This window comes from Capricornis sumatraensis, chromosome 8 (assembly GCF_032405125.1).
Source record: "Capricornis sumatraensis isolate serow.1 chromosome 8, serow.2, whole genome shotgun sequence".
NCBI lineage: Eukaryota > Metazoa > Chordata > Mammalia > Artiodactyla > Bovidae > Capricornis > Capricornis sumatraensis.
Window position 1 is genome coordinate 92,992,825 of NC_091076.1, and position 23,860 is coordinate 93,016,684.

The 23,860-nt window shown below is 51.8% G+C and overlaps 1 protein-coding gene and 1 pseudogene across 4 annotated transcripts; both read left to right on the forward strand.

Annotated features, from left to right (window-relative positions):
• The first annotated feature begins 673 nt into the window (after nt 1–673).
• LOC138084791 (amine oxidase [copper-containing] 3) lies at nt 674–7,513 on the forward strand. 4 transcript variants are annotated; one of them, XM_068979196.1, is made up of 5 exons: nt 674–2,403; nt 3,882–4,167; nt 4,677–4,806; nt 5,746–5,929; nt 6,190–7,513. In XM_068979196.1, the coding sequence occupies exons 1-5, from the start codon at nt 804–806 to the stop codon at nt 6,273–6,275; spliced, it is 2,286 nt and encodes a 761-aa protein (XP_068835297.1). In that variant the 5' UTR covers nt 674–803; the 3' UTR covers nt 6,276–7,513. The 4 variants fall into 4 exon arrangements, 3 of the variants coding, with proteins under 3 accessions (XP_068835297.1, XP_068835298.1, XP_068835296.1); XM_068979197.1 differs by adding an exon at nt 4,168–4,171 and having other exon boundaries at nt 3,882–4,082; nt 5,746–7,513; XR_011145222.1 differs by lacking the exon at nt 6,190–7,513 and having other exon boundaries at nt 4,627–4,806; nt 5,746–5,873.
• A 5,127-nt stretch (nt 7,514–12,640) lies between these two features.
• On the forward strand, nt 12,641–17,846 carry LOC138083003 (primary amine oxidase, lung isozyme-like; annotated as a pseudogene).
• The last annotated feature ends 6,014 nt before the right edge of the window (nt 17,847–23,860 follow it).

A 23,860-nucleotide genomic window follows, 5' to 3' on the forward strand; every position in this document is an offset into this window, starting at 1 on the left:
AATCCTACCACTCAGAAATAGCTGGTATTCACATTTGGTGACCGTTATACCAGACATTTCTTTATGTATGTGCATTGAAATGGAAAAATAGAATTTTTTTTAAAACCTCATGGTGTGTGTAATTTATAATAAAGAGTATTATGAAATTTTTACTTGAATTTCTTCTGTTTGACTTTTGAAGTATCTAGAATCCCCCAGAGAATATTAGGGATTCTGGCCAGGGAAATTAGCCAGGGAGGAGAGGGGGCAAGGGGGACAGACCTGGCCAAGAAATGCTGCTTGGGAAACTGAAGGGGGGGTGGGGGTGGGGGTTCTTGGAAGGAGGACAATAGTTCCAGTTGCAGGAAAGGAAACATCTGGCCCTGGGAAAGTGGGGGCTGGGGAAAGAAGAGGGGTTGAGGGGGCCAAGGGGCTGCCCCCTCTGGCATTTCTATGCATTTCTATGCTCATTCTGGTTAGCAGCATTATTTTGAAATCTCTACCACCCCTTCCCCATACACCAGATTTCCCTTGACCCAGAGAGCAGAATCTGAATTGGGAGTCTGGAAGACAAAGCCATGTAAGGTCTGTGGAAATCGTTGCTGCCCTGCCTTAGTCCCGCCCCCGCTGCCCCAGCCGCCCCACCCCGCCCCCGGCCTTCCCATGCTCTTCCCACCTTCTGTTTCCTTTGCATTGGAATACTGAAAACCTCAGCCAGAGTCCAGGAACCCTCAATACAGGGGCCAGAAGAGACCCTCTTCTGCTGGCCTGAGAACGCAAGTTTCCAGTTTGCTTCAATCCTCTGTCTCTGTAATCACGGGACCATGAACCAGAAGACCACCCTGGTGCTCCTCGCTCTGGCTGTCATCACCATCTTTGCCTTGGTGTGTGTCTTACTAGCTGGCAGGGGAGGAGATGGAGGTGAAACCAGCCAACCTCACTACTGCCCCTCCGGAACCCCCAGTGTCCAGCCTTGGACACACCCTGACCACAGCCAGCTGTTTGCAGACCTGAGCCGGGAAGAGCTGAGGGCTGTGATGAGCTTCCTGACCCAGAAGCTGGGGCCAGACCTGGTGGATGCAGCCCAGGCCCGACCCTCAGACAACTGCGTCTTCTCAGTAGAGCTGCAGCTGCCCCCCAAGGCGGCAGCCCTGGCCCACCTGGACAGGGGGAGCCCCCCACCTGCCCGGGAGGCACTGGCCATCGTCTTCTTTGGCAAACAACCCCAGCCCAACGTGACTGAGCTGTTGGTGGGGCCGCTGCCCCGGCCCTCCTACATGCGGGATGTGACCGTGGAGCGTCATGGGGGCCCCCTGCCCTACTACCGACGCCCCGTGCTTCTCCGAGAGTACCTGGACATAGACCAGATGATCTTCGACAGAGAGCTGCCCCAGGCTGCTGGTGTCCTCCACCACTGCTGCTCCTACAGACAAGGAGGAGGGAACCTGGTGACTATGACCACAGCCCCCCGCGGTTTGCAATCAGGGGACAGGGCCACGTGGTTTGGCCTCTACTACAACATCTCAGGGGCTGGGTACTATCCGCACCCTGTGGGGTTGGAGCTGCTGGTAGACCACAAGGCTCTGGACCCTGCCCAGTGGACCATCCAGAAGGTGTTCTTTCAGGGCCGCTACTATGAGAGTCTGGCCCAGCTGGAGGAGCAGTTTGAGGCTGGCCAGGTGAATGTGGTGGTGATTCCGAACAACGGCACAGGTGGGTCCTGGTCCCTGAAGTCCCAGGTGCCCCCGGGTCCGGCTCCCCCTCTGCAGTTCCATCCTCAGGGCGCCCGCTTCAGTGTCCAGGGCAGTCGAGTGACCTCCTCATTGTGGACTTTCTCCTTTGGCCTTGGAGCTTTCAGTGGTCCAAGGATCTTTGACATTCGATTCCAAGGAGAACGACTGGCTTATGAGATCAGCCTGCAAGAGGCCGTGGCTATTTATGGTGGGAATACCCCAGCAGCAATGCTCACTCGCTATATGGATGGCTGCTTTGGCATGGGCAAGTTCGCCACGCCCCTGACCCGAGGGGTGGACTGCCCCTATCTGGCCACCTATGTGGACTGGCACTTCCTTCTGGAGTCCCAAGCCCCCAGGACACTACACGATGCCTTTTGTGTGTTTGAGCAGAACCAGGGCCTGCCCCTGAGGCGACACCACTCAGATTTTGTTTCCCACTATTTTGGGGGCGTTGTGGAGACAGTGCTGGTCTTCAGATCTGTGTCGACCTTGCTCAACTATGACTATGTGTGGGATTTGGTCTTCCACCCCAACGGGGCCATAGAAGTCAAATTCCATGCCACGGGCTACATCAGCTCAGCGTTCCTCTTTGGTGCTGCCCGAAAATACGGAAACCAGGTTCGGGAGAACACACTGGGCACCGTCCACACCCACACTGCCCACTACAAGGTGGATCTGGATGTGGGAGGTAAGATGTGCTGGCAGAGGCATTGATTCTGGACAGGGGGTTGAGGAGTTGTCACTATTTGCTTTGGGTTTGATGGAGGTTTCCCAAGAAAGGAAGATGTGGGTATGCAGTTTTGGAGTTTCGTGCTTTCTCTTAGCTGGATGGGAGAGAATTGACTGTTGAATTTCCCTGTGATCTTAGCTCACTGGCTGGGTGCAGAGATGCCACACTCCATCCACATGACCTCATCAGAAAATCTTGGGAAACAGCTAAGCTTAGAGAAGAGACAGTATCCAGGCTAAGGGTCCTCTTTGCCCTCTTCCCTCCCTGGCACCTATACGGGTCCCACTTGAGTGAGGCAGACATTTGTTTTTTTAGCTTATCTGTGTCTGCCTGCAGTGCTGGTGTTGGGGAAGATCTGGGTGCATTCTGCTGAGTCCCTGGCACATGTAGGCCAGCTCTGGATATCCCCAGGAGCACATTTCCTTGGCAAGTGGGCCCTCTTTCTCCTTGAGTTTTCATCTCTGGGCACAATACATTTAAATGTGAAGGATAGAGAGGATACTGTGGAATATTCCAAAAAGTTTCTGGAGTTGGTGGTCACAGAGAGCCAAGGTAATGGGATATTTAGGAGTCCATGATGTTTCACTGTTGTTCCCCACATTGACTTCATCACCAGATTTTTCTTTCTGTTCTGCTGCTGGATATCTCCAACCCATCTCCTGGCCTTACTGTCAGTCCCCTCTGGTGCTAGGCCTCTCTCTTTGCTACTTCGACTCCAGGGTTCACCCTGTGCTCAGAGGGACCTACCAGCCCAGGACAGCCTGCTCCCTCACACATTTCCCAGTTTCCCCATCACTAATGGATTCCCAACTGCAAAAGGACCACCAAGGCCTGTCCTTTCAGAGGGCAGCTGCCACCTGCCTTCCAGATTCTTCCCTATGCTGTTTTAGCCACACTCTCACCCTCTGTGTCCCTGGGAACACACACAAGAGGTGAAAATTGGGCTTCTTTGCTTTTGCTCCTCTTTTGCTCCAGCCTTGAATACCTTGCCATGCCATCTCGGATGGTGACATCCTTAAGGCCAGGCTGCAACGTGGACCAGAACTGCCTCTCTTCCTGCCTATACCTGGGTTCCTCTAACTGTGAATATTGAATGTGCTCCTCTCACACTGTAGGCTCATTAGGGCTTGGCTTTCCTTCGACTTCTGTGAGAGCAGAAGGATAAGGTTACATTCATCAGAGTGTCCCCAGCCCTGAGCACAGGTGTCTTCACTAATAAGTGTGAAACAAGAAAGGAGTGAAATTCTTGAAGAAATATTTCAGAGGTTATCAGCTTTGGCTGAAAGATGTGGAGATCCTGGGATGAGGGGAGGGAAGCAGGGGACACACTCAGTCTGGTCTTCTCTTTGGCCCCGACTCTGAAGCCAGGTGCAGCCAGAGTCCGTGGGGTGGGGCAGCTGCCTGACCAGCCCTTCCTCATCCTTTCACCCCTCCAGGACTGGAGAACTGGGTCTGGGCTGAGGACATGGCTTTTGTCCCTGCGACGTTACCCTGGAGACCTGAGCACCAGACACAGAGGCTGCAGGTGACCCGGAAGCAGCTGGAGACCGAGGATCAGGCCACCTTCCCTCTGGGAGGGGCCTCCCCTCGCTACCTGTACCTGGCCAGCAAGCAAAACAACAAGTGGGGGCACCCTCGTGGCTATCGCATCCAGACGGTCAGCTTTGCTGGGGGGCCGCTGCCCCAGAACAGCTCCATGGAGAGAGCGGTCAGCTGGGGGAGGTGGGTGATGCATATTGTTGGAGGTGGGTGGATGAGATCAGAAGCGCATGTCGGGAGGGGCAATTGGGAACCCAGTTCCAATTCTACACAAGGTGAGGTAAGAGCACAAAACATTTCCTGGTTATCAAACGGCCTACAGTAGACACATGGTCCCCCTGGAAGGCTAGGGCCCAGGCAGATAAGTCTTTCCTGTTTTCCTGATGCTATGAAATCCAAAGGGGTCAACAGGAAAAGGACATGAAAAGATGTTGGGCTCAGGTCAAAAAGAAAAGAAAGACAAAGAAAAAGATCAGCCAAGTACTGTATCTTTAAAAAAAAAATGTTGGCCACACACTAGGTGGGATGTGGGATGTGGGATGTGCAGGAAAACGGCTGCACACTAGGGTGACATCACGGTGAGGGTGTGGATGAACTGGGAAGCTGAGGTCCATGGGCTCAGCTCCCTTCCATGATGATCAGGCAGCAGGACAGGGACGGTGACCATGAACCCCTGACCAGAGCGTCTCTAGGTACCAGCTGGCCGTGACCCAGAGGAAGGAGACAGAGCCCAGCAGCTCCAGCGTCTTCAACCAGAATGACCCCTGGACTCCCACCGTGGACTTTGCTGACTTCATCAACAATGAGACAATTGCTGGAAAGGTCAGCTGACTATGGGAGATGAGGGAGGGGTGGGGGACATGGAGATCAGCCCCACCTTCCCTTGGTGGGGGGGCCTGAAAACCCGTGATCACCTGGAGGGCTGAGCTGACTCCTGCTTCTGTGCTTTTGTGGATCTGCTCACTACTTGTGGGGGCAACTTCCTAAGCTGGGGTTCATCTGCAGACCCTGGCTAAGCTCCAGTCTTTCCTCGAGGAAGCAGCTCTCTCAGTCTCTGCTTGTGGACTGAGTCCTTTAAGGGCCCCAGGATTCAGAAGGGCTGGAATGACCAGGGAAGACCACCTCTCTTATACCTAAAACTTCATTTCTGTCTTCACCACTAAAGGATTAATTTCCAAATGCTGAACTTTTCTGTCACCCAAACCTGATCTGCTCTCCTCCATTCTCCTTCCTTCAGTTACAGTTTGGGAACTCTCCCAGAGTCAGGGGAGGTGCTGAAGTAGCCTGTGGTTGTCACCATTTCTCTTTGGATGGGTCGGCTGATGGCAATGTGCTGGGAAATGTCAGAAATGGCACCTGCAGGCTGGGACATTGGAGGCTGGTGTTGCTCCTAATATGAACTTGATTATTTATGCTTTGACTTCTAGGCTACTATGAAAAAAACATTTAAAGATTTAAAGCCCTCTAGAGTGGTGGTGATGCTGGGAGGGACTGGGGGCAAAAGGAAAAGGGGACGACAGAGAATGAGATGGCTGGATGACATCACTGACTTGATGGACATGAGTTTGGGTAAACTTCAGAAGTTGGTGATGGACAGGGAGGCCTGGTGTGCTGCGATTTATGGGGACGCAGAGTCAGACACAACTGAGTGACTGGACTGAACTGAACTGAGAGTGATGGCAGACTCCCAAAGTGAATCCTGTGGGAGGCAGAGGTGTCCTTAGCACCACCAGGCCTCATGACCCTTTCTTCCCCCACTAGGACTTGGTGGCCTGGGTGACAGCTGGTTTCCTGCACATCCCACATGCAGAGGACATTCCAAACACGGTGACAGTGGGGAATGGTGTGGGCTTCTTCCTGCGGCCCTACAACTTCTTTGACGAGGACCCCTCCATCAATTCTGCTGACTCCATCTACTTCCGGGAGGACCAGGATGCTGGGTCCTGTGAGGTGAACTCCCTGGCTTGCCTGCCCAAGGCTCCTGCCTGTGCCCCTGATCTCCCTGACTTCTCCCACGCGGGCTTCTTCCAGAACTAGGTGTTCCCTGGGATGGGGAATGAGACTGGAGCTCCAGGGTCTGGGAGTGTGGGGAGAAGGGCCAGGAACTGAGGAGCCTGTGCCCTCTTCTCCCTCCTCACGCCCCGGGGTCCTCTCTCTCCTCCATCGTCCTCTCTTGCTTACCGCCTCGCTGGGATCATCCTGAAGCTATGCTGCCTGAATCAGGGGCTTCTCAGCTCTGTGCACCCCAACAAGCTGGGTTCCTGTCGCAGAGGAGAGGAATGGTCAGATGAGAGTGTGGAGTCATGGTTACACCTTTCTAGGAGACTCCTCGGTTTGGTGTTTTTCATTTTCTTTTTTTGGTCTTTGCTTTCTGCTTTCCCCAGATCGTTTTAGGCCATGCCAGGTCTCTCTTAAAACTCCCCAGTCCTCACCTGGGAGGAGAGGATGCGGGGTCTCTCTGGGGCTTGTTGCCTAGAGGCCCTGGTCAGGGTTCCTGGCAGGCTTGTGAATCCAGGAGTCCAGCTGGAAGGGGCTCTTTGGCACATGCTTCCTCTCATTCTGGTCCTCCTTCTCCCTCTTCCTTCTTGCCTCACCTCCTCCCGTTCTCACCTATTCTTGAGATTTACTGCCCGGCCCTGAGGGTATGTTCCTCAGCTCTCACTTTTCAACTCTGGTCTCATCCTCTGACTCTAGGCCCGTGGAAGTCTGAAAATGCAAGGGCCATCTAGCTTGAGAGGACAGCCCCCGTCTCTCTCCCTGTGTCTGGGAGCTGCCCCTTCCCCCAGTCCTGGGGCAGGGTGTTTCCCCACAGTTCTTCCTGCCCATTTGTATAGGCCTGTCTTGCGTCCTCTTGCAGAGGATGCTCATGGAGGCAGCAGCAGCTCTAGTTAGCACTGGAGGTGGTTTGTGGGTGCAGTGGTAATGAGGAGTGGTCATTTTGTGCCAGGTGTGTGGTGTGACCAGTGTCCTCTGAACTTGGCAATAGCCAACATGGGAGACTGGGTGAGAGCCAAGGGTGAGAAGCAGAAAGACAAGTCACACCATGCCATGGCGGGGGGCGAGGGGCTGACCAATCACGTGTGAGCATGCAAATGAGCCAGGGGCTCTGGGGGTGGAGTCTCCCCCACAGGATCCGGAGTCTCTCCACAAATGTCCAGAGATCGGAAATAATAGAACTCTGCTTCCCTAGAAGATTTGTTAAGTAAGTTCTAATACAGCTTGACAAAACAATACTCTGCAGCTATAAAACTGTATCTTTTTATACAAATTACTCTTCTAAAGAGCAAGGCAATGCACAGAATTGTGGACCAGGCACCTCCATTTGTGTTTTATGGGGGAGGATCATATAAATCCATATTTTCATATCTTATAGATGCATATTCAGAAGACACGGGTAACACTGGTTGCCTCTGTGAAGAGGAACCAGGAGGTAGGGAATTGGGAGGGAGACTTGATACTTCATATCCTTTTGTACATTTTGAATTTTGAACCATGTGACTGTATTACATATTGATTTATTATTATTCAAATAATAAATGGGGCTAAATAAGTTCTGACTTCATTCTTTAAAGTAACTTGTCTTTTGGGAAGGGGTAGGGTGGGGGGCGCATATTGTGCCCAGGGACTCAATTTTTCAAGTGTTTGAGACCCAGAGAAATGGGTATGGCCTCTGTTCTTAGTCACTCAAGCATAGCTAACTCCTTATGACTGCATGGCCTGTAGCCTACCAGGCTCCTCCATGGATGGACTTTTCCAGGTAAGAATACTGGAGCGTGTTTCCTTTTCTTTCTCCAGGGAATCTTCCTGACCTAGGGATAGAACCTGGGTCTCCTTCATGGCACAGAGGTGTGGCCTCTGGTGACCCCTTTGCCTCTTCTTGCCTGTATATCTCCAGGAAAAAATGTTAAATGTCAAGAAATCTCTTTTGCTGTCTCTTGCTCATTTTCCTTGTCTGCCTCACTTCAAAGCGGGGGAATGAGAGGCAATGGGGAAGGGTGACTTCCACCTGCTGGAAGCCCAGGCAGGGCTGGGTAGTGAGGGACAGGAAACAGATTTCACATGCTGTTCAGCTTCTGACCTGAGGGAGTCACATCCAGGGGGCACACACAGCACAGAAGCTTCTGCTCCTTTCTGTCCTGCTCCAAGCCCAGGTTCTCAACTGGGTCAACAGTGGATGAAGGTGAGCTGACCAGAAGCAAGCTTCCTAAGAACAGGGAGAAAGCCCTCAGTCAGGAGAGAGGGCCAGTGCTGGGTGGGTGAATTTATAACATGACCTGAAATGAAAGTCAGAGTGACAGAGGACAGAGACGGAGGGAAAGAGAGGCTAAAGACGAGACAGAGGAGAAAAATGGGTGCTGTGGCCTCTGTGGCTCAGATACTGACTTGATGCCTCTTCTTTCTCTGATCTGAGTCATTGAACTTCTCCATGACGAGCTTTTGCTGTTGACTCCACCTCCTCTTGGCTCCTGTTTCTGATCCCTTGCACAATAGTCAGTGCTGGAGGCAAGAGGAAGAAATGCGGTGTCCACCCCTCCCTTACTCTGGTTGAATAAGTTGCAAGTCATTGCCTTGAGTCCCATGTCCAGACCTAGGCTGTGAGTGTTTGCAAGTGGTGAGTGTGCCTGTGAGTGTGTGTGTATGCTCGCTTACAGCTTTTTTTAAAGTGTTGTTGTTGTTATTGTTGTTTTCTAATATTTTTCTTTCTTTCTTTCTTTGGCTGTGGCATGAAGGATCTTCAATCTTAGCTGTAGCATGTGGGACCTGGTTCCCCAACCAGGGATTTAAACAAGGCCCCTGCACTGGGAGCAGGGGAATGTTACCCACTGGACCATCCGAGAAGTCCCAGGCATTGCTATATTTAGGAGCACTTACCACCTGGCAGGTTCAGTTACTGATTAAGGTAAAATCCCAGCCAAAAATCAGTAGTAGTTTGTGTGGTGATGAGATATTAATAATTATGTAGAAGATCCTTGTATACCTTAAACAATGCTTGGTGGGTTTGGAAAAAGGGGATACCCTTAACCAAATAAAAAAGGTGTATGAGGTCCTGCTGACAACTTCTCTAATGAGACTTACCAGTGAGAATCAGCTACCGTTTCCAGTATTCTTGCCTGGAGAATCCCAAGGACAGACGAGCTTGGCGAACTGCAGTCCATAGGGTCGTGAAGAGTCGGACTCGAATCAACTTAGCACAGCACCTATCAGTGAGAATGGGCTCGTTAATTCTACAGCCTGTTTACTTGTTTTAAGGGGAAACCCACCCCTCCAGCTGCTCCCAAAAGGTTCTCTCTCATTTATCCAACCCTCTCCCTTCCCTTTCGATCTCTCCCTCTTGACTGGCTCTTGACTCACCTCTTGTTAATTCTCTGCCAGGACCCTGACTCTCCAGGACAGGGTCTTCCCTCAGCTTGTGCTTCTCAGATGCCTTCCTCCAAGGAGAGCTCTACTTTTCCCGCCTCCAGCTTCCCTTCTCCACCCAGTCCCTCCTTATCCCGCTCTTCCAAATGCTGATGCAGAATCACAGTCCCTTCCAGCCGCCACTTTCTGGACTTCTGGGTGGCACTAGTCCTCTCTGATTATCCCCAGTGAAAACTCTCTCCTGTCGTGACCTCCTCCCAATCTGACCCCTCTGAGGGCATGCTGGCTGCTTCTTAGCCTCCTATGCAAGCCCCTTGGCCTCTGCTGTGCCCACAACCTGCTCAGCCCCACACATGGACATCTTCTGGACTGTGGCCCTGCTCCTCCTCTCTCCCCTCTGCAGAGTCCTCTCTGGGTGATCTCAGGCTTCCTATCTTCGTGCGTTAGTCACTCAGTCATGTCAATTCTTTGCCACCCCATAGACTGTAGCCTGCCAGGCTCCTCTGTCCATGGAATTCTCCAGGCAAGAATACTGGAGTGGGTGGTCATTTCTTTCTCTGGGGAATCTTCCCAACCCAGGGATCAAACCTAGGTCTCCCATATCGCAGGCAGATTCGTTATCATCTGAGCCAGTGACTACCTTTTGTGCTGGTACTGCTGCTGCTGATGCTAGGTCGCTTCAGTCGTGTCCGATCCTGTGTGACCCCATAGATGGCAGCCCACCAGGCTCCCCCGTCCCTGGGATTCTCCAGGCAAGAACACTGGAGTGGGTTGCCATTTCCTTCTCCAATGCATGAAAGTGAAAAGCGAAAGTGAAGTTGCTCAGTCGTGTCCGACTCTTAGCAACCCCATGGACTGACACAAATCTTTATTTCTAGCCTAGAGGCTGTTCTCTGGCCTTTGAAACCTTTAGACCCAATGCCCCTTTTTCTGGGCATGTGTGCTGGGGCTTCCCACAGGAACCTCACCTCAAACTTGTTGGAATCCTCCTTCAACTTGCTGCTCCTCTTGTAGGTCCTTCTTCCGGAGAAAGCCCCTCACCCTCCCAAGTCACCCAATGGAAACCTGGTGTCCTTGTGTCACCAAAGAGTCTGTATCCTTTCTCACGCACCCACCCAGTCAGACACCACGTCCTGTCAACACCCCCGGCCACATTGCTCAGATTCCTCACTTCTCTGTCCCGGAGGTCACTGGCCTCATCTGACCCTTTGCCTCCTGTCGGTGTCCTCGCTTCTGTCTTTCACACACTTGATGCTCTCTCAGCATTGAAGCCAGAGCTGTACCCCTGGGGTGCAGATCAGAGTACAGTGACCTGGGCATCCGGGGCGGTTCCACTGGCCTCATGGGGACTCCGAGACTGCAGACAGGCTCAGGCAGCACGTTCTGGGGCCCAGCCTGGGGACTGGGGATGGCACCTGGCTCCCTGGAATCCAGTCACCTTCAGCACATTTACACAGGCTGCGGGCAAGTTTGTCCAAAGGGAAATAAGACTTACTGGAGGAAGCAGGATGTGTAGCTCCTTTCCCCTGAGTAACTGTCCAACAGGAACACCTTTAAACAGTTGTTTACGGTGTGTGATATGGTGATGGTGAAGCCTAGGATGACACGAATTCAGAGGAAGCCATGTGACAGCAAGACGCTTCTAGAGAAGGTGGGCAGAGGGGCACCTTCTGCTATATCAGTTCCTCCTCAAGGTCCGGCCAAAGCTCTCCCTCCCACTCCCTGATCATTACTCCCTCTCCTCTTGGAAGGAAAGTCATGACCAACCAAGACAGCATATTCAAAAGCAGAGACATTACTTTGCCAACAAAGGTCCATCTAGTCAAGGCTGTTTTTCCAGTGGTCATGTAGGGATGTGAGAGTTGGACTCTGAAGAAAGCTGAACGTCAGCGAATTGATGCTTTTGAACTGTGGTATTAGAGAAGACTCTTGCGAGTCCCTTGGACTGCAAGGAGATCCAACCACTCCATCCTAAAGGAGATCAGTCCTGGGTGTTCACTGCAAGGACTGATGCTAAAGCTGAAACTCCAATACTTTGGCCACCTCATGCAAAGAGTTAATTCATTGGAAAAGAGTCTGATGCTGGGAGGGATTTGGGGCAGGAGGAGAAGGGGATGACAGCAGATGAGATGGCTGGATGGCATCACCGACTCGATGGACATGAGTTTGAGTGAACTCCAGGAGCTGGTGATGGACAGGGAGGCCTGGCGTGCTGCAATTCATGGGGTTGCAAAGAGTTGGACATGACTGAGTAACTGAACTGAACTGAACTGAAGAGACCTGGGGATTCCCCACCAGAGTGGACATTCTTGATCTGTGATTGGTAACACTGGTCGGGACAAAAAGTGTTCCTCTTGACAATGTGTTCTAAGCTGGGAGGAAACACCACCACTTATCAAAGGATCCAGAATGAAGTTCTTGGGCTGGAAATTCTTGCGGTGGGGCCAGGGCTGGGTTTGACCTTAGATTCTGTCCCCTCTTTATTACAAAGTCCACATGAACCATTTCAAACTGAGACAGGCTAGGGCCTGAGTTCCTATACTGGAGTGCTTGCACTTGGCACCTGGACAAATATCTCCTTGAGCAACAGAGTACAAACAACCTGTAACAAACTAAAAATATCTGCAAGCACTGGGCAGTCCCCGCAGTTACAAAAAACACAGAAACGTATTGCTGCTTCTGAGGTGAAAAGAGAAGAGCAGGTGTTGGGCATGACCCCTGCACACAGCACCACCAAATGGGTGGGCAGACCACCTAAGCCAGCCCTCAGTCCGCTCCACGGATCTGCCCCAACTCTTACTTCATTGAAGGAACCAGGCCACAGAGGGCAAGCAAGGGAAGCTGTTTTGTTCTTGCTCCTTCCTGCTGCAGCTTGAGTACCACTTAACTCATTTGATTTACTTCACCGGCCTCTTATTAATACAATTGATGTAAGAGTCCGAGGATCCAGGTTGGTCACAAAATGAACAGCGTGTGGAATTTGCATATCAAAGTAGAGCTGGTTGCAGAAGCAGCTGGTATCTGGAGAACTGACCTTTCTGAGGTTGATTTCCCTGATTTCACAGTGCCCAGATTCCTGTCTTTCTGCAAGGCCTACTTTGCTTAAGACCCACACACTGCACAAGCCTTCCTGACCTGATCTCTTCTGCTGTCCCACTGACTCCTGTCTCCACCTCACACCCAATGCACTGACCTCGGCCATTTCCTGCCCATGCCAGGTGCTTCAAGGTACCTTTGCACCTTCTGATCCTTTTGGCTGGGATGTACTGTCCATTCTCCTTCAGCAAACATACTCTGCAAGGTCATCTAAGGTGCCTTCTAGGAAAGTGGTCTTGGACAAGTCCAGGCTGGAAAGGACTTTCCCCCAGTTCACCAGGGAAGCATGTCCCATCTCTGGATCCTCAGTCTCTCCTGGTTCCCTCAGGACCTGGCTGAAGAGAAGATGGTGTCTACGTCACATCACCTGCCTGACAATGGAGATGGCTTTGCTCTCTGCTTCTGCAGCATTCTGGAAAAGGGTTTCCTGGGGATGAAGGCTGTGGACAGCGAGGTTAAATTCAGAGCCAGGGTGTTATGCCCCTGACATCTGATGTGGTCCATCAGTTCTGCTCGGGGGGCGGGGGGTGGGGGGTCTCTGTAAGCTGCAACTTCCCGCCCGCTCCAGCTGCTGAATGGATTCACTCCCCTCAGGCTCTCCTCTAGTGACTCAGGGAGTTCAGGACCTCCACGATGTTGACCGGGCTCAGCTCTTCAGCTCCCCCAGCTCCCCACAGGTGATCGGTGTTCTCAGCATGACTCTCCAGGCTCCTCTGTGTGCCATTAGGGTTCTGGCTGCTGCATGGGAGCCCTCATCAGAGGGCTTCATGGACTAGAGGAAGGAAGGCGGAATCTGGCTGGATGGCTGAACACAGGAGTTTTGCTTGCAGCCATGTAGCAGGGAGCAAGGTTCCATCAAGAGTAGAAAAAGAGGCCTGGGACCCGTCACTTCTACCACTTCCTCCCTCCAGCTGTGTCTCCCATACTCATCCCACTGTTGTTCCCCAACAGTGAAGCTGAATGTTTGATTTGAAACAGGAGGACACAGGCTGACATAGGCCACTTAAAATTCAGGTTATAACCGCAGCTGCATCTTCTGAGCCTGGCCTGATTCCTGCCCCGCTTCAACCTCCAACCACTGCCAACCCTCCTTCCTCGGCTGCTTGTCCTTAGTGTACAATAATGCGATGCCCTGAGCACAACTCAAAGACAGGAACCTACAGACACTGAAGGAGGCTCTGTGCACCCGGTTCTGCCGGTCTGTCCATCATGCATGCTGCACTCCAAATCAAGAGCCTGAAGACAGCCAGAGCTGTAGCGATGTTCATCTTCATTTTTCTGTACTTGTGGATTCCTCTGGTGATGGGCAGGGAGGAAGGTGGTTCTGGGAGTGAGGTGGGCGTTGGGAAGCAATATCATCCCAGCCTGTCTCCCCCCTGCCTCTCCTGATCCCTCAGTGTCCAGCCCTGGACACACCCTGGGCAGAGCCAGCTGTTTGCAGACCTGAGCCGGGAAGAGCTGATGGCTGTGATGAGCTTCCTGACCCAGAAGCTGGGGCCAGACCTGGTGGATGCAGCCCAGGCTCGACCCTCAGACAACTGCGTCTTCTCAGTAGAGCTGCAGCTGATCCCCAAGGTGGCAGCCCTGGCCCACCTGGACAGGGGGAGCCCCCCACCTGCCCGGGAGGCACTGGCCATTGTCTTCTCTGGCAAACAACCCCAGCCCAATGTGACTGAGCTGGTGGTGGGGCCGCTGCCCCGGCCCTCCTACATGCGCGATGTGACCGTGGAGCGCCATGGGGGCCCCCTGCCGTATTACCGACGCCCTGTGTTTCTCCGAGAGTACCTGGACATAGACCAGATGATCTTCGACAGAGAGCTGCCCCAGGCTGCTGGTGTCCTCCACCACTGCTGCTCCTACAGACAAGGAGGAAGGAAACTGGTGACCATGACCACAGCTCCCCGTGGCGTGCAGTCAGGGGACAGGGCCACGTGGTTTGGCCTCTACTACAACATTTCAGGATCTGTGGTCTACCTGCACCCTGCGGAGTTGGAGCTGCTGGTAGATCACAAGGCTCTGGACCCTGCCCAGTGGACCATCCAGAAGGTGTTCTTTCAGGGCCGCTACTATGAGAGTCTGGCCCAGCTGCAGGAGCAGTTTGAGGCTGGCCAGGTGAATGTGGTGGTGATCCCAGACAATGGCACAGGTGGGTCCTGGTCCCTGAAGTCCCAGGTGCCCCCGGGTCCAGCTCCCCCTCTGCAGTTCCATCCTCAGGGCGCCCGCTTCAGTGTCCAAGGCAGTCGAGTGACCTCCTCATTGTGGACTTTCTCCTTTGGCCTCGGAGCTTTCAGCGGTCCTAGGATCTTTGACATTCGATTCCAGGGAGAACGGCTGGCTTATGAGATCAGCCTGCAAGAGGTCCTGGTTGTCTATGGTGGGAATACCCTACTCGCAATGGTGAACCGCTACATGGATCGAGGATTTGGTCTGGGCAAGTTTGCCACGCCCCTGACCCGCTGCGTCGACTGCCCCTATCTGGCCACCTATGTGGACTGGCACTTCCTTCTGGAGTCCCAAGGCCCCAGGACCCTCTACAATGCCCTTTTGCTTTTGAGCAGAACAAGGGCCTGCCCCTGAGGCAACACCACTCAGATGTGTTTTCTCACTGTTTGGGGTTTTTGTGGAGACAATGCTGGTCTTCAGATCTGTTTCAACCTTGTTCAACTATGACTATGTGTGGGATGTGATCTTTCACTCCAATGGGGCCATTCAAGTCAAATTCCATGCCACGGGCTTCTTCAGTTCAGTGTTCCACTTTGGTGCTGCCCGAAGATATGGAAACCAGGTTCGGGAGAACACACTGGGGACTGTCCACACCCACAGTGCCCACTACAAGGTGGATCTGGACGTGGGAGGTAAGACACCCCAGGGCAGGCACGGATTGCAGTAAGGGGCCTGAAAGATTGGGGACATCTTTGGGTGAGAGGTGGGAAGCAAGGGACACATTCAGTCTGGCCTTGTCTTTGGCTCCTAGTCTGAAGCCAGGAGCAGGCAGACTCCAGAGGGGGCAGGGCAGCTGCCTGACCAGCTGTCGCTCCTCCCTTCTCCTCCGGGAGGGGAAACCTGGGGTCCGTGGGCTCGGCTCCCTTCCATGATGATCAGGCACCAGGACAGGGACAGTGACCATGGACTCCTGACCAGAGCATCTCTAGGTACCAGCTGGCTGTGACCCAGAGGAAGGAGACAGAGCCCAGCAGCTCCAGCATCTTCAATCAGAATGACCCCTAGACTCCTACCGTGGTCTTTGTTGACTTTGTCAACAATGAGACCATTGCTGGAAAGGTCATCTGACTGTGGGAGATGAGAGAGGTGTGGGGGACACAGAGATCAGCCCCACCTTCTCTTGGGTGGCGCCTGAAAACCCGTGTTCACCTGGAGGGCTGAGCTGACTCCTGCTTCTATCCTCTACCTGTGGAGGGAAGCTTCCTAAGCTGGGAGTTCATCTGCACACACTGGCTGAGGCTTCAGCCTTTCCTCGAGAGGCAGCAGCTCTCTCAGTCTCAGCTCTGTGGACTGAGTCCTTTAAGGGCCCCAGGGTCAGAAGGGCTGGAATGACCAGTGAAGACTGCATCTCTTATACCTAAAACTTCTCTGCTTCTGTCTTCACCACTCAAGGATTAATTTCTTTTTATTTATTTTTTAAAAATTTATTTTTATATTTTATTTTATTTTTTTAAAATTTATTTCAATTGGAGTCTAATTACTTTACAATATTGTAGTGGTTTTGCAATACATTGACATGGATCAGCCATGGGTGTATGGTGTTTCCCATCCGGAATCCCCCTACCAGCTCCCTCCCCATCCCATCCCTCTGGGTCATACCAGTGCACCAGCCCTGAGCACCCTGTCTCATGCAGCGAACCTGGACTGGTGATCTGTTTCACATATGATAATATACATGTTTCAGTGCTATTCTCTCAAATCATCCCACCTTCACCTTCTCCCACAGAGTCCAAAAGACTGTTCTATACATCTGTGTCTCTTTTGCTGTCTCGCATATAGGGTTATCATTACCATCTTTCTAAATTCCATATATATTTGTGCACTATATTGGTGTTTTACTTTCTGGCTTCCTTCACTCTGTATAATAGGCTCCAGTTTCATCCACCTCATTAGAACTGATTCAAATGTATTCTTTTTAATAGCTGAGTAATATTCCATTGTGTATATGTACCACAGCTTTCTTATCCATTCGTCTGCTGATGGACATCTAGGCTGCTTCCGTGTCCTGGCTATTTAAACAGTGCTGTGATGAACATTGGGGTACACGTGTCTCTTTCAATTCTGATTTCCTCGGTGTGTACGCCCAGCAGTGGGATTGCTGGGTCATATGGCAGTTCTATTTCCAGTTTTTTAAGGAATCTCCACACTGTTCTCCATAGTGGCTGTACTAGTTTGCATTCCCATCAACCGTGTAAGAAGATTCCTTTTTCTCCACACCCTCTCCAGTATTTATTGTTAGTAGACTTTTGGATAGCAGCCATTCTGATTGGCGTGAGATGATACAAAGGAATAATTTCTAAATGTCAGCCTTTTCTGTCACCCACAACATGATCTTCCCTCCTCCATTCACCTCCTCTCAGTTACAGTCTGGGAACTCACACAGAGTCAGGAGAGGTGTTGAAGTAGCCTGTGGGTGTCATCGTTTCTCTTGGGATGGGTAGGCTGATGGCGACGTGATGGGAATTGTCAGAGATGGCAGTTGCAGGCTGGGATAGTGGAGGCTGGTGTTACTCCTAACGTGAAGTTTATCCTTTATGCTGTGACTTCTGGGCTACTGTGAAAATGTGTCTAAAACTTAAAACCCTCTTGAGTGATGGTGAGTTCCCATAGTGAATCCTGTGGGAGGCAGAGGTGTCCTTAGCAGCAACAGGCCTCATGACCCCCTTTCTTTCCCTACTAGGACTTGGTGGCCTGGGTGACAGCTGGTTTCCTGCACATCCCACATGCAGAGGACATTCCAACATGGTGACAGTGGGCAACAGTGTGGGCTTCTTTCTGCGACCCTACAACTTCTTTGACGAGGACCCCTCCATCAATTCTGCGAACTCCATCTACTTCCGAGAAGACCAGGATGCTGGGTCTTGTGAGGTGAACTCCGTGGCTTGCCTGCCCCAGGTTGCTGCCTGTGCCCCTGACCTCCCTGCCTTTTTCCACGAGACCTTCTCCCCCTAGGTGTTTTCTGGGATGGGGAATGTGGCTGGGGCCCCAGGGCCAGGGAATGTGCAGAGAAGAGCTGGGAGCTGTGGAGTCTGTGCGCTCTTCTCCCTCTTCACCCTCCAGGGTCCTTTCTGTCCCTTGCCTTCCCCTCCCTGCTGGGAGCATCCTGAGCCTGTGCTGCCTGACACAGGGCTGTCTCAGCTCTGTGGACCCCACCCTGCTGGATTCCTGTTGCAGAGAGGAAAGGAATGGCCAGTGGGGAGTCTGGAATGATTATTAAACCTAGCAATCGATTCCTGGTTTTGGTGTGTTTTTGTTTTTGTTTTTACTTTTGACTTTGGTTTCCTGCACTCTCAAATCTTTTTAGGCCATGCCAGGTCTCTCCTGAGACTCCCCAGTCCTCACATGGGAGGAGAGGATGGAGGCTCTCTAAGGGGGTGGCTGCCAACAAAATTCCTGGCAGGACTGTGAATCCAGGAGTCCAGTTGGAAGGGCCTCTTTGGCCCTTGTTTCCGCTCATCCTGGGCCTCCTTCCTCCCTTCCTTCTTGCCCTACCTTCTCCTGTTCTTACCTGTTCGTCTATCTTGGTATTTACCTCCTGGCCCTCAGCAGATGTTCCTCAGCTCTCATTGTTCAGCTCTGGTCTCCTCTCCTGACTCTAGGCCTGTGGAAGTCTGAAAATGCAAGGGACATCTAGCTTGAGAAGACAGTCCCCATCTGCCTCCCAGTGTCTGGAGGCTGCCCCTTCCCCAGTCCTGGGGCAATGTGTTTGTATGCCCTGTCTTGCATCCTCTTGCAGGAGTGGTCATGGAGACAGCAGCAGCTCTAGGGGGCACTTGAAGTGGCTTTGTGGGCACAGTGGTAATGAGGAGTGGTCATTTGTGCCAGGTCTCTGTGTGACCTGTGGCCTCTGCACATGGCAGGAGCCAGTGGGGGAGGCTGGGTGGGCACCTAGGGAGCGAGGCAAGAAGACCTGTCATGGGGCCAGGGGTTGTCCAATCACGTGTGACCATGCAAAGGAGCCAGGGCGTCTGGGGGTGGAGCCTCCCCCACAGGCTGTCCCTGTGGAGATGTGGATGGAAAAGGTCTGGATCCAGGGTCTCTTTACAAATATCCAGAGATTGGAAATTATAGAAATGTCTTTCCTAGAAGATTCATTAACCTCAGATATGCAGATGACACCACCCTTATGACAGAAAGTGAAGAGGAACTAAAAAGCCTCTTGATGAAAGTAAAAGAGGAGAGTAAAAAAGCTGGCTTAAAGCTCAACATTCAGAAAACAAAGATCATGGCATCTGGTCCCATCACTTCATGGGAAATAGATGGGGAAACAGTGGAAACAGTGTCAGACTTTATTTTTTGGGCACCAAAATCACTGCAGATGGTGATTGCAGCCATGAAATTAAAAGATGCTTACTCCTTGGAAGAAAAGTTATGACTAACCTAGATAGCATATTCAAAAGCAAAGACATTGCTTTGCTGACTAAGGTCCGTCCAGTCAAGGCTATGGTTTTTCCAGTAGTCATGTATAGATATGAGAGTTGGACTGTGAAGAAGGCTGAGCACCGAAGAATTGATGCTTTTGAACTGTGGTGTTGGAGAAGACTCTTCAGAGTCCCTTGGACTGCAAGGAGATCCAACCAGTCCATTCTGAAGGAGGTCAACCCTGGGATTTCTTTGGAAGGAATAATGCTAAAGCTGAAGCTCCTGTACTTTGGCCACCTCATGCGAAGAGTTGACTCATTGGAAAAGACTCTGATGCTGGGAGGGATTGGGGGCAGAAGAAGGGGACGACAGAGGATGAGATGGCTGGATGGCATCACTGACTTCATGGACGCGAGTCTGAGTGAACTCTGGGAGTTGGTGATGGACAGGGAGGCCTGGCGTGCTGCAATTCATGGGGCCGCAAAGAGTTGGACACGACTGAGCGACTGAACTGAACTGAACTGAATACAGTCTTACAAACCAATATTACGCAGCTGTAAAACCAGTCATATTTCTTTCTAGAAATTAATCTTCTAAAGAGCAAGGCAAGGTACAGAAGTGTGTATAGGGGACCACCTTTTGTGTTCTAAAGGAAAGGTCATATGAGTACATATTTCCATATCTTATAGATGCATATTCAGAAGACATGCGTGACACTGGCTGCCTCTGGAGGGCATCCAGGTGGAAGGGACTCAGGAGGGGGTACTTAGTAGTATAAGCCCTTTTAAAAACTTTGAGCCATAGACTGTATTATCTATTCATTTATTATTATTCAAATAATAAATGGTCCCATACAAGACCTGACTTCATTCTTTAAACTATTAATAAGTTGTCATTTTGGATAGGGTAGAATGGGGGAGGATAAACTGTGTTGAGAGATGAGCCCAGGGACTCAATTTTCTCAAATATTTGAGACCCAGAGAAATAGGTGTGGTCTCAGGTGACCCCATGCTATGGTTTTTCCAGTAGTCATGTATGGATGTGAGAGTTGGACTATAAAGAAAGCTGAGCACTGAAGAATTGATGCTTTTGAACTGTGGTGTTGGAGAAGACTCTTGAGAGAACCTTGGACTGCAAGGAGATCCAACCAGTCCATCCTAAAAGTTCATTGGAATGACTGATGTTGAAGCTAAAACTGCAATACTGATGTGAAACTCCACCTGATGCGAAGAGCTGACTCATTTGAAAAGACCCTGATGCTGGGAAAGATTGAGGGCAGGAGGAGAAGGGGATGACAGAGGATGAGATGGTTGGATAGCATCACCGACTCAATGGATATGAGTTTGGGTAGAGTCCGGGAGTTGGTGATGGACAGGGAGGCGTGGCGTGCTGCAGTTCATGAATTTGTGGAGAGTTGAACATGACTGAGTGACTGAACTGACCTGACTGACTGACTGATGACCTCTTTGGCTCTTCTTGTCTGTACGTCTCCAAGGAAAACATTAAACCTCAGTCAGTCTCTCTTTGTCTATGGCTCACTCTCTCTGTCTGTCTCTCTTCAAGGAGGGGGAATGAGAAGCAATGGGGAGGGGTGACTTCCACCTGCTGGAAGCCCAGGCAGGGCTGGGAGGTGAAGGACAGGAAACAGATTTTAGAAGCTACTCGGCTTCTGGCCTGAGGGAGTCACATCCAGGGGGCTCACACAGCACAGAAGCTTCTGCTCCTTTCTGCATTGCTCCAAACCCAGGTTCCCTGCTGGGTCAACAGTGGATGCAGATGAATCAGTGAGCTGGAGAGAAGCTAGGTTTCAAAGAACAGGGAGAAAGCCCTCAGCCAGGAGAGAGGGTGGCGGGTGCATGAACTTATAACATGAGCCAAGGTGGAGGCCAGAGTGCAGAGGACAGTGACTGAGGAGAAGGAGAGGCTGAAGACTGGGACAGAGGACAAAAATGGGTGCTGCGGCCGCATGGTTCCGATACTGACCTGATGCCTTTTCTTTCTCTGACCTGAGTCACTGAACTTCTCCATGAGATTTGTATGCTATTGTTTCTTACCTCCTCCTGGCTCCTTTTTATGGTCAGTTGCAGGGGAGTCAGTGCTGGAGGCAAAGGAATAAAGGAGTTTTTTCTTTCAGAATAAAGGAATGTGGTGTCAACCCCTCCCCTGCCCGGACAGAATAACTTGCAAGTCATTGCTTTGAAACCATGTCCAGACCAAGGCAGTGAGTGTTTACAGTGGTGAGTGTGCTTGTGAGTGTGTCCGGATGGTCGCTCACAGCTTTGATGTGGAACAGGGACTATGGTTGTGTCTCTCTATGGCTGTCTAGGGATGACTCCCCTGGCCCAGGCCTCAGTAGACATGTAGATAGTGAGCTTATCAGCTCACTGAGATCAGGAGGCTGGACCTCCAGCCATGCACCCCACCCGCTCTCTCCTTCATAACTTGAGGCTGGCTGGATTGCCAAAGGAGGGAAGGGTAACCCAGGACGTCAGGTTCTGAAAGAACTCCTGTCCACAAGGGCACAAATTTTGGACTTGGGCCCATTGCCCTTGAGGAACTGAATTAGGGGACACCCAAGATGTCCTTACAGGAGGGGCCTAACTGGGATTCCAGAAATGGAGACACAGGCAAACTGTGAGCAGTAGAAGCTGTGCCCTCCTGCCTCGGCTCTCATCCTGCAGCCCCTAGGCAGGGCTCCCTCTGTGACTGCAGGATAGGATTCCCACACCCGTTCGACGAGACTTCCCCAGTGCCTCCTGTGTGCCAGGCGCCCTGGGAGGCACCAGGGTACATTATGGAGTAAGACACAATGTCATCCCCAGGGGTGATAGCCGCAAGTCAGGAGTCAATTACATCAGGGACTTTTTCAGGGAGGTGGGAGGAGGACAAAGCAGCGGCTTCTGACCTGGACTTAGGGACTGGAGAAGGCTTCCTGAGGGATGAGATGTCTAAGCTGATGGATAGAGCTGGCCATAGGAGAAGAAAGTGAGTGGTGACAAGTTTCCAGGAAGAGAGAACAACATGTTCAAAGGCCAGGAAGTGACAAGGTAACACCATGCAAGTCCCCAGGTTCACTGACGGGTGTGTGGGCTGAGAGCAGAGCCTGGAGGGACAAGCAGGGGCAGAGAAGGCAGGTGCTTGCAATCCATGGTTACCCTAAGGGAAATGGGGAGCCATGGAAGGATTCTAAGCAAGGAAGTGCCAGGGTGAGAGTGTCCTTTACCCCTCCTGCAGTGGGGGCCCAGCGTGTGAACCACTGGGCCACCAGGGAAGTCCCAGAGCATCACTGTATTTAATGAACACGTAACACTTGGGAAAGTCAGTTGCTGATTAAAGCAAAATCCTACCCAAAATAGTTCCCTTGGTCCTAGGTGCGCTGATGAGATAATTGCTTAGATGATCCTTGTAAACTTTATACAGAGCGTGGTGGGATGGGAGAAAATTAAACCCCTAAGGAAGAAAAAGGTTTCTTGGCACTCCTTGACAGTTTCTTTGACTGGATTTGGCAGTGAAAATGGGCTCATTATTTCTACAGACCCTTTACCTGTTTTAAGGGAAACCTACCCCTACTGGCCCCCTCCAGAAGGGGGTCCTCTCGCTAAGTCGAATCCAGCACACTGCCTCTCCTGGGGGTGTCTTCCCTGGGTCTGTTCCTTCCAGGCACCATCCTCCAAGGAGAGCTCTCCCTTTCCAGGGTCAGCTTCCCTTCCCCCTGAGTCCCTCCTCATCCCATTCCCCTCCATCTGCTGAGGCAGAAGCCACAGGCCCTTCCAGCCCCTACTTTCTGGACCTCTGGGTGGCATTGGTCCCCTCTGACTAGTCCCTATGGAAAACTCTTGCCTGTTTTGACCTCCTCACCTTCTGACCCCTCCGAGGGCATGCTGGCTGCTTCTCAGGCTCCTGTACAGCTCCTTTGCTTCTGCTCCGCCAACCAGCCCGCTCAGCCCCACACCTGGGCGTTTTCTGGCCTTTGGCCCTGCCCCTCCTCTCTCCCCTCTGCACAGTCCTCCATGGATGATTGCAGGCTCTTTTATCTTTAATGATTACTACTTGTTGTTCGACCTACATCTCAATTTCCAGCCTAGAAGCTGTTCTCCCTTCCCTGGAAACCCATAGAGACAATGGTCCTTTTTCTGGACATCTGTGCTGGGGCTTCCCAGGAACACCTCAAACTCAAACTTATTGGTTTCCCCCTTGACATTGCTGTTCTTGTAGGTCCTTCTGATGAGGAAAGCCCTCACCCACTCAGGTTACTGGTTAGAGGAAATTCCTTGGTGGTCCAGAGGTTAGCGCTCCTCCACTCCACTGCAGCAGTCACGGGGTCCACGCATAGTTGGGGAACTAGGATCCTACAACGTGCAGTGTGGGACCAAAAATTACCAAGTCATCGAATGGAAACTGTGTCTTTTTGTCACCTAAGTCACTGTGCTCTTTCTCACCCACCCACCCACCCAGCCAATCAGACACCGAGTCCTGTCAACTCCACCCACCACACTGCTCAGACCCTCGCCTCCTCTTGTCCTCCAGGTCAGTGGCTTCAGTCTGGCCCTTTGCCTCCCATCTGGTGTCATGATCTCTGTCTTTACCAATCCAAGCCCTGTTCGGAACCACAGTCAGAGCCATGTCCCCAGATTGCAGATCGGAGGGAGAGCAGTGACCTGCGTGTCCTTCCACTGCTGGACCGGGCCTCCGAGCAGAAGCTCAGCTCAGGCACTGCCACCTGTGTCCCAGATCTGGGGGCTGCAGATGGGCTCTGGGTCCCAGGAATCAACTCACCTTGAGCATATTCACAGAGGCTAGGGCCAAGTTTGTCCAAAGGGAAATAAGAGCTTTGGCG

Coding starts and splice junctions, on each gene's coding strand:
- LOC138084791 (XM_068979195.1), top strand. CDS start 804: ATGAACCAGAAGACCACCCTGGTGCTCCTCGCTCTGGCTGTCATCACC. Junction 2,404..3,881: donor GGTGGATCTGGATGTGGGAG/GTAAGATGTGCT, acceptor TCACCCCTCCAG/GACTGGAGAACTGGGTCTGG. Junction 4,807..5,745: donor ATGAGACAATTGCTGGAAAG/GTCAGCTGACTA, acceptor TTCCCCCACTAG/GACTTGGTGGCCTGGGTGAC.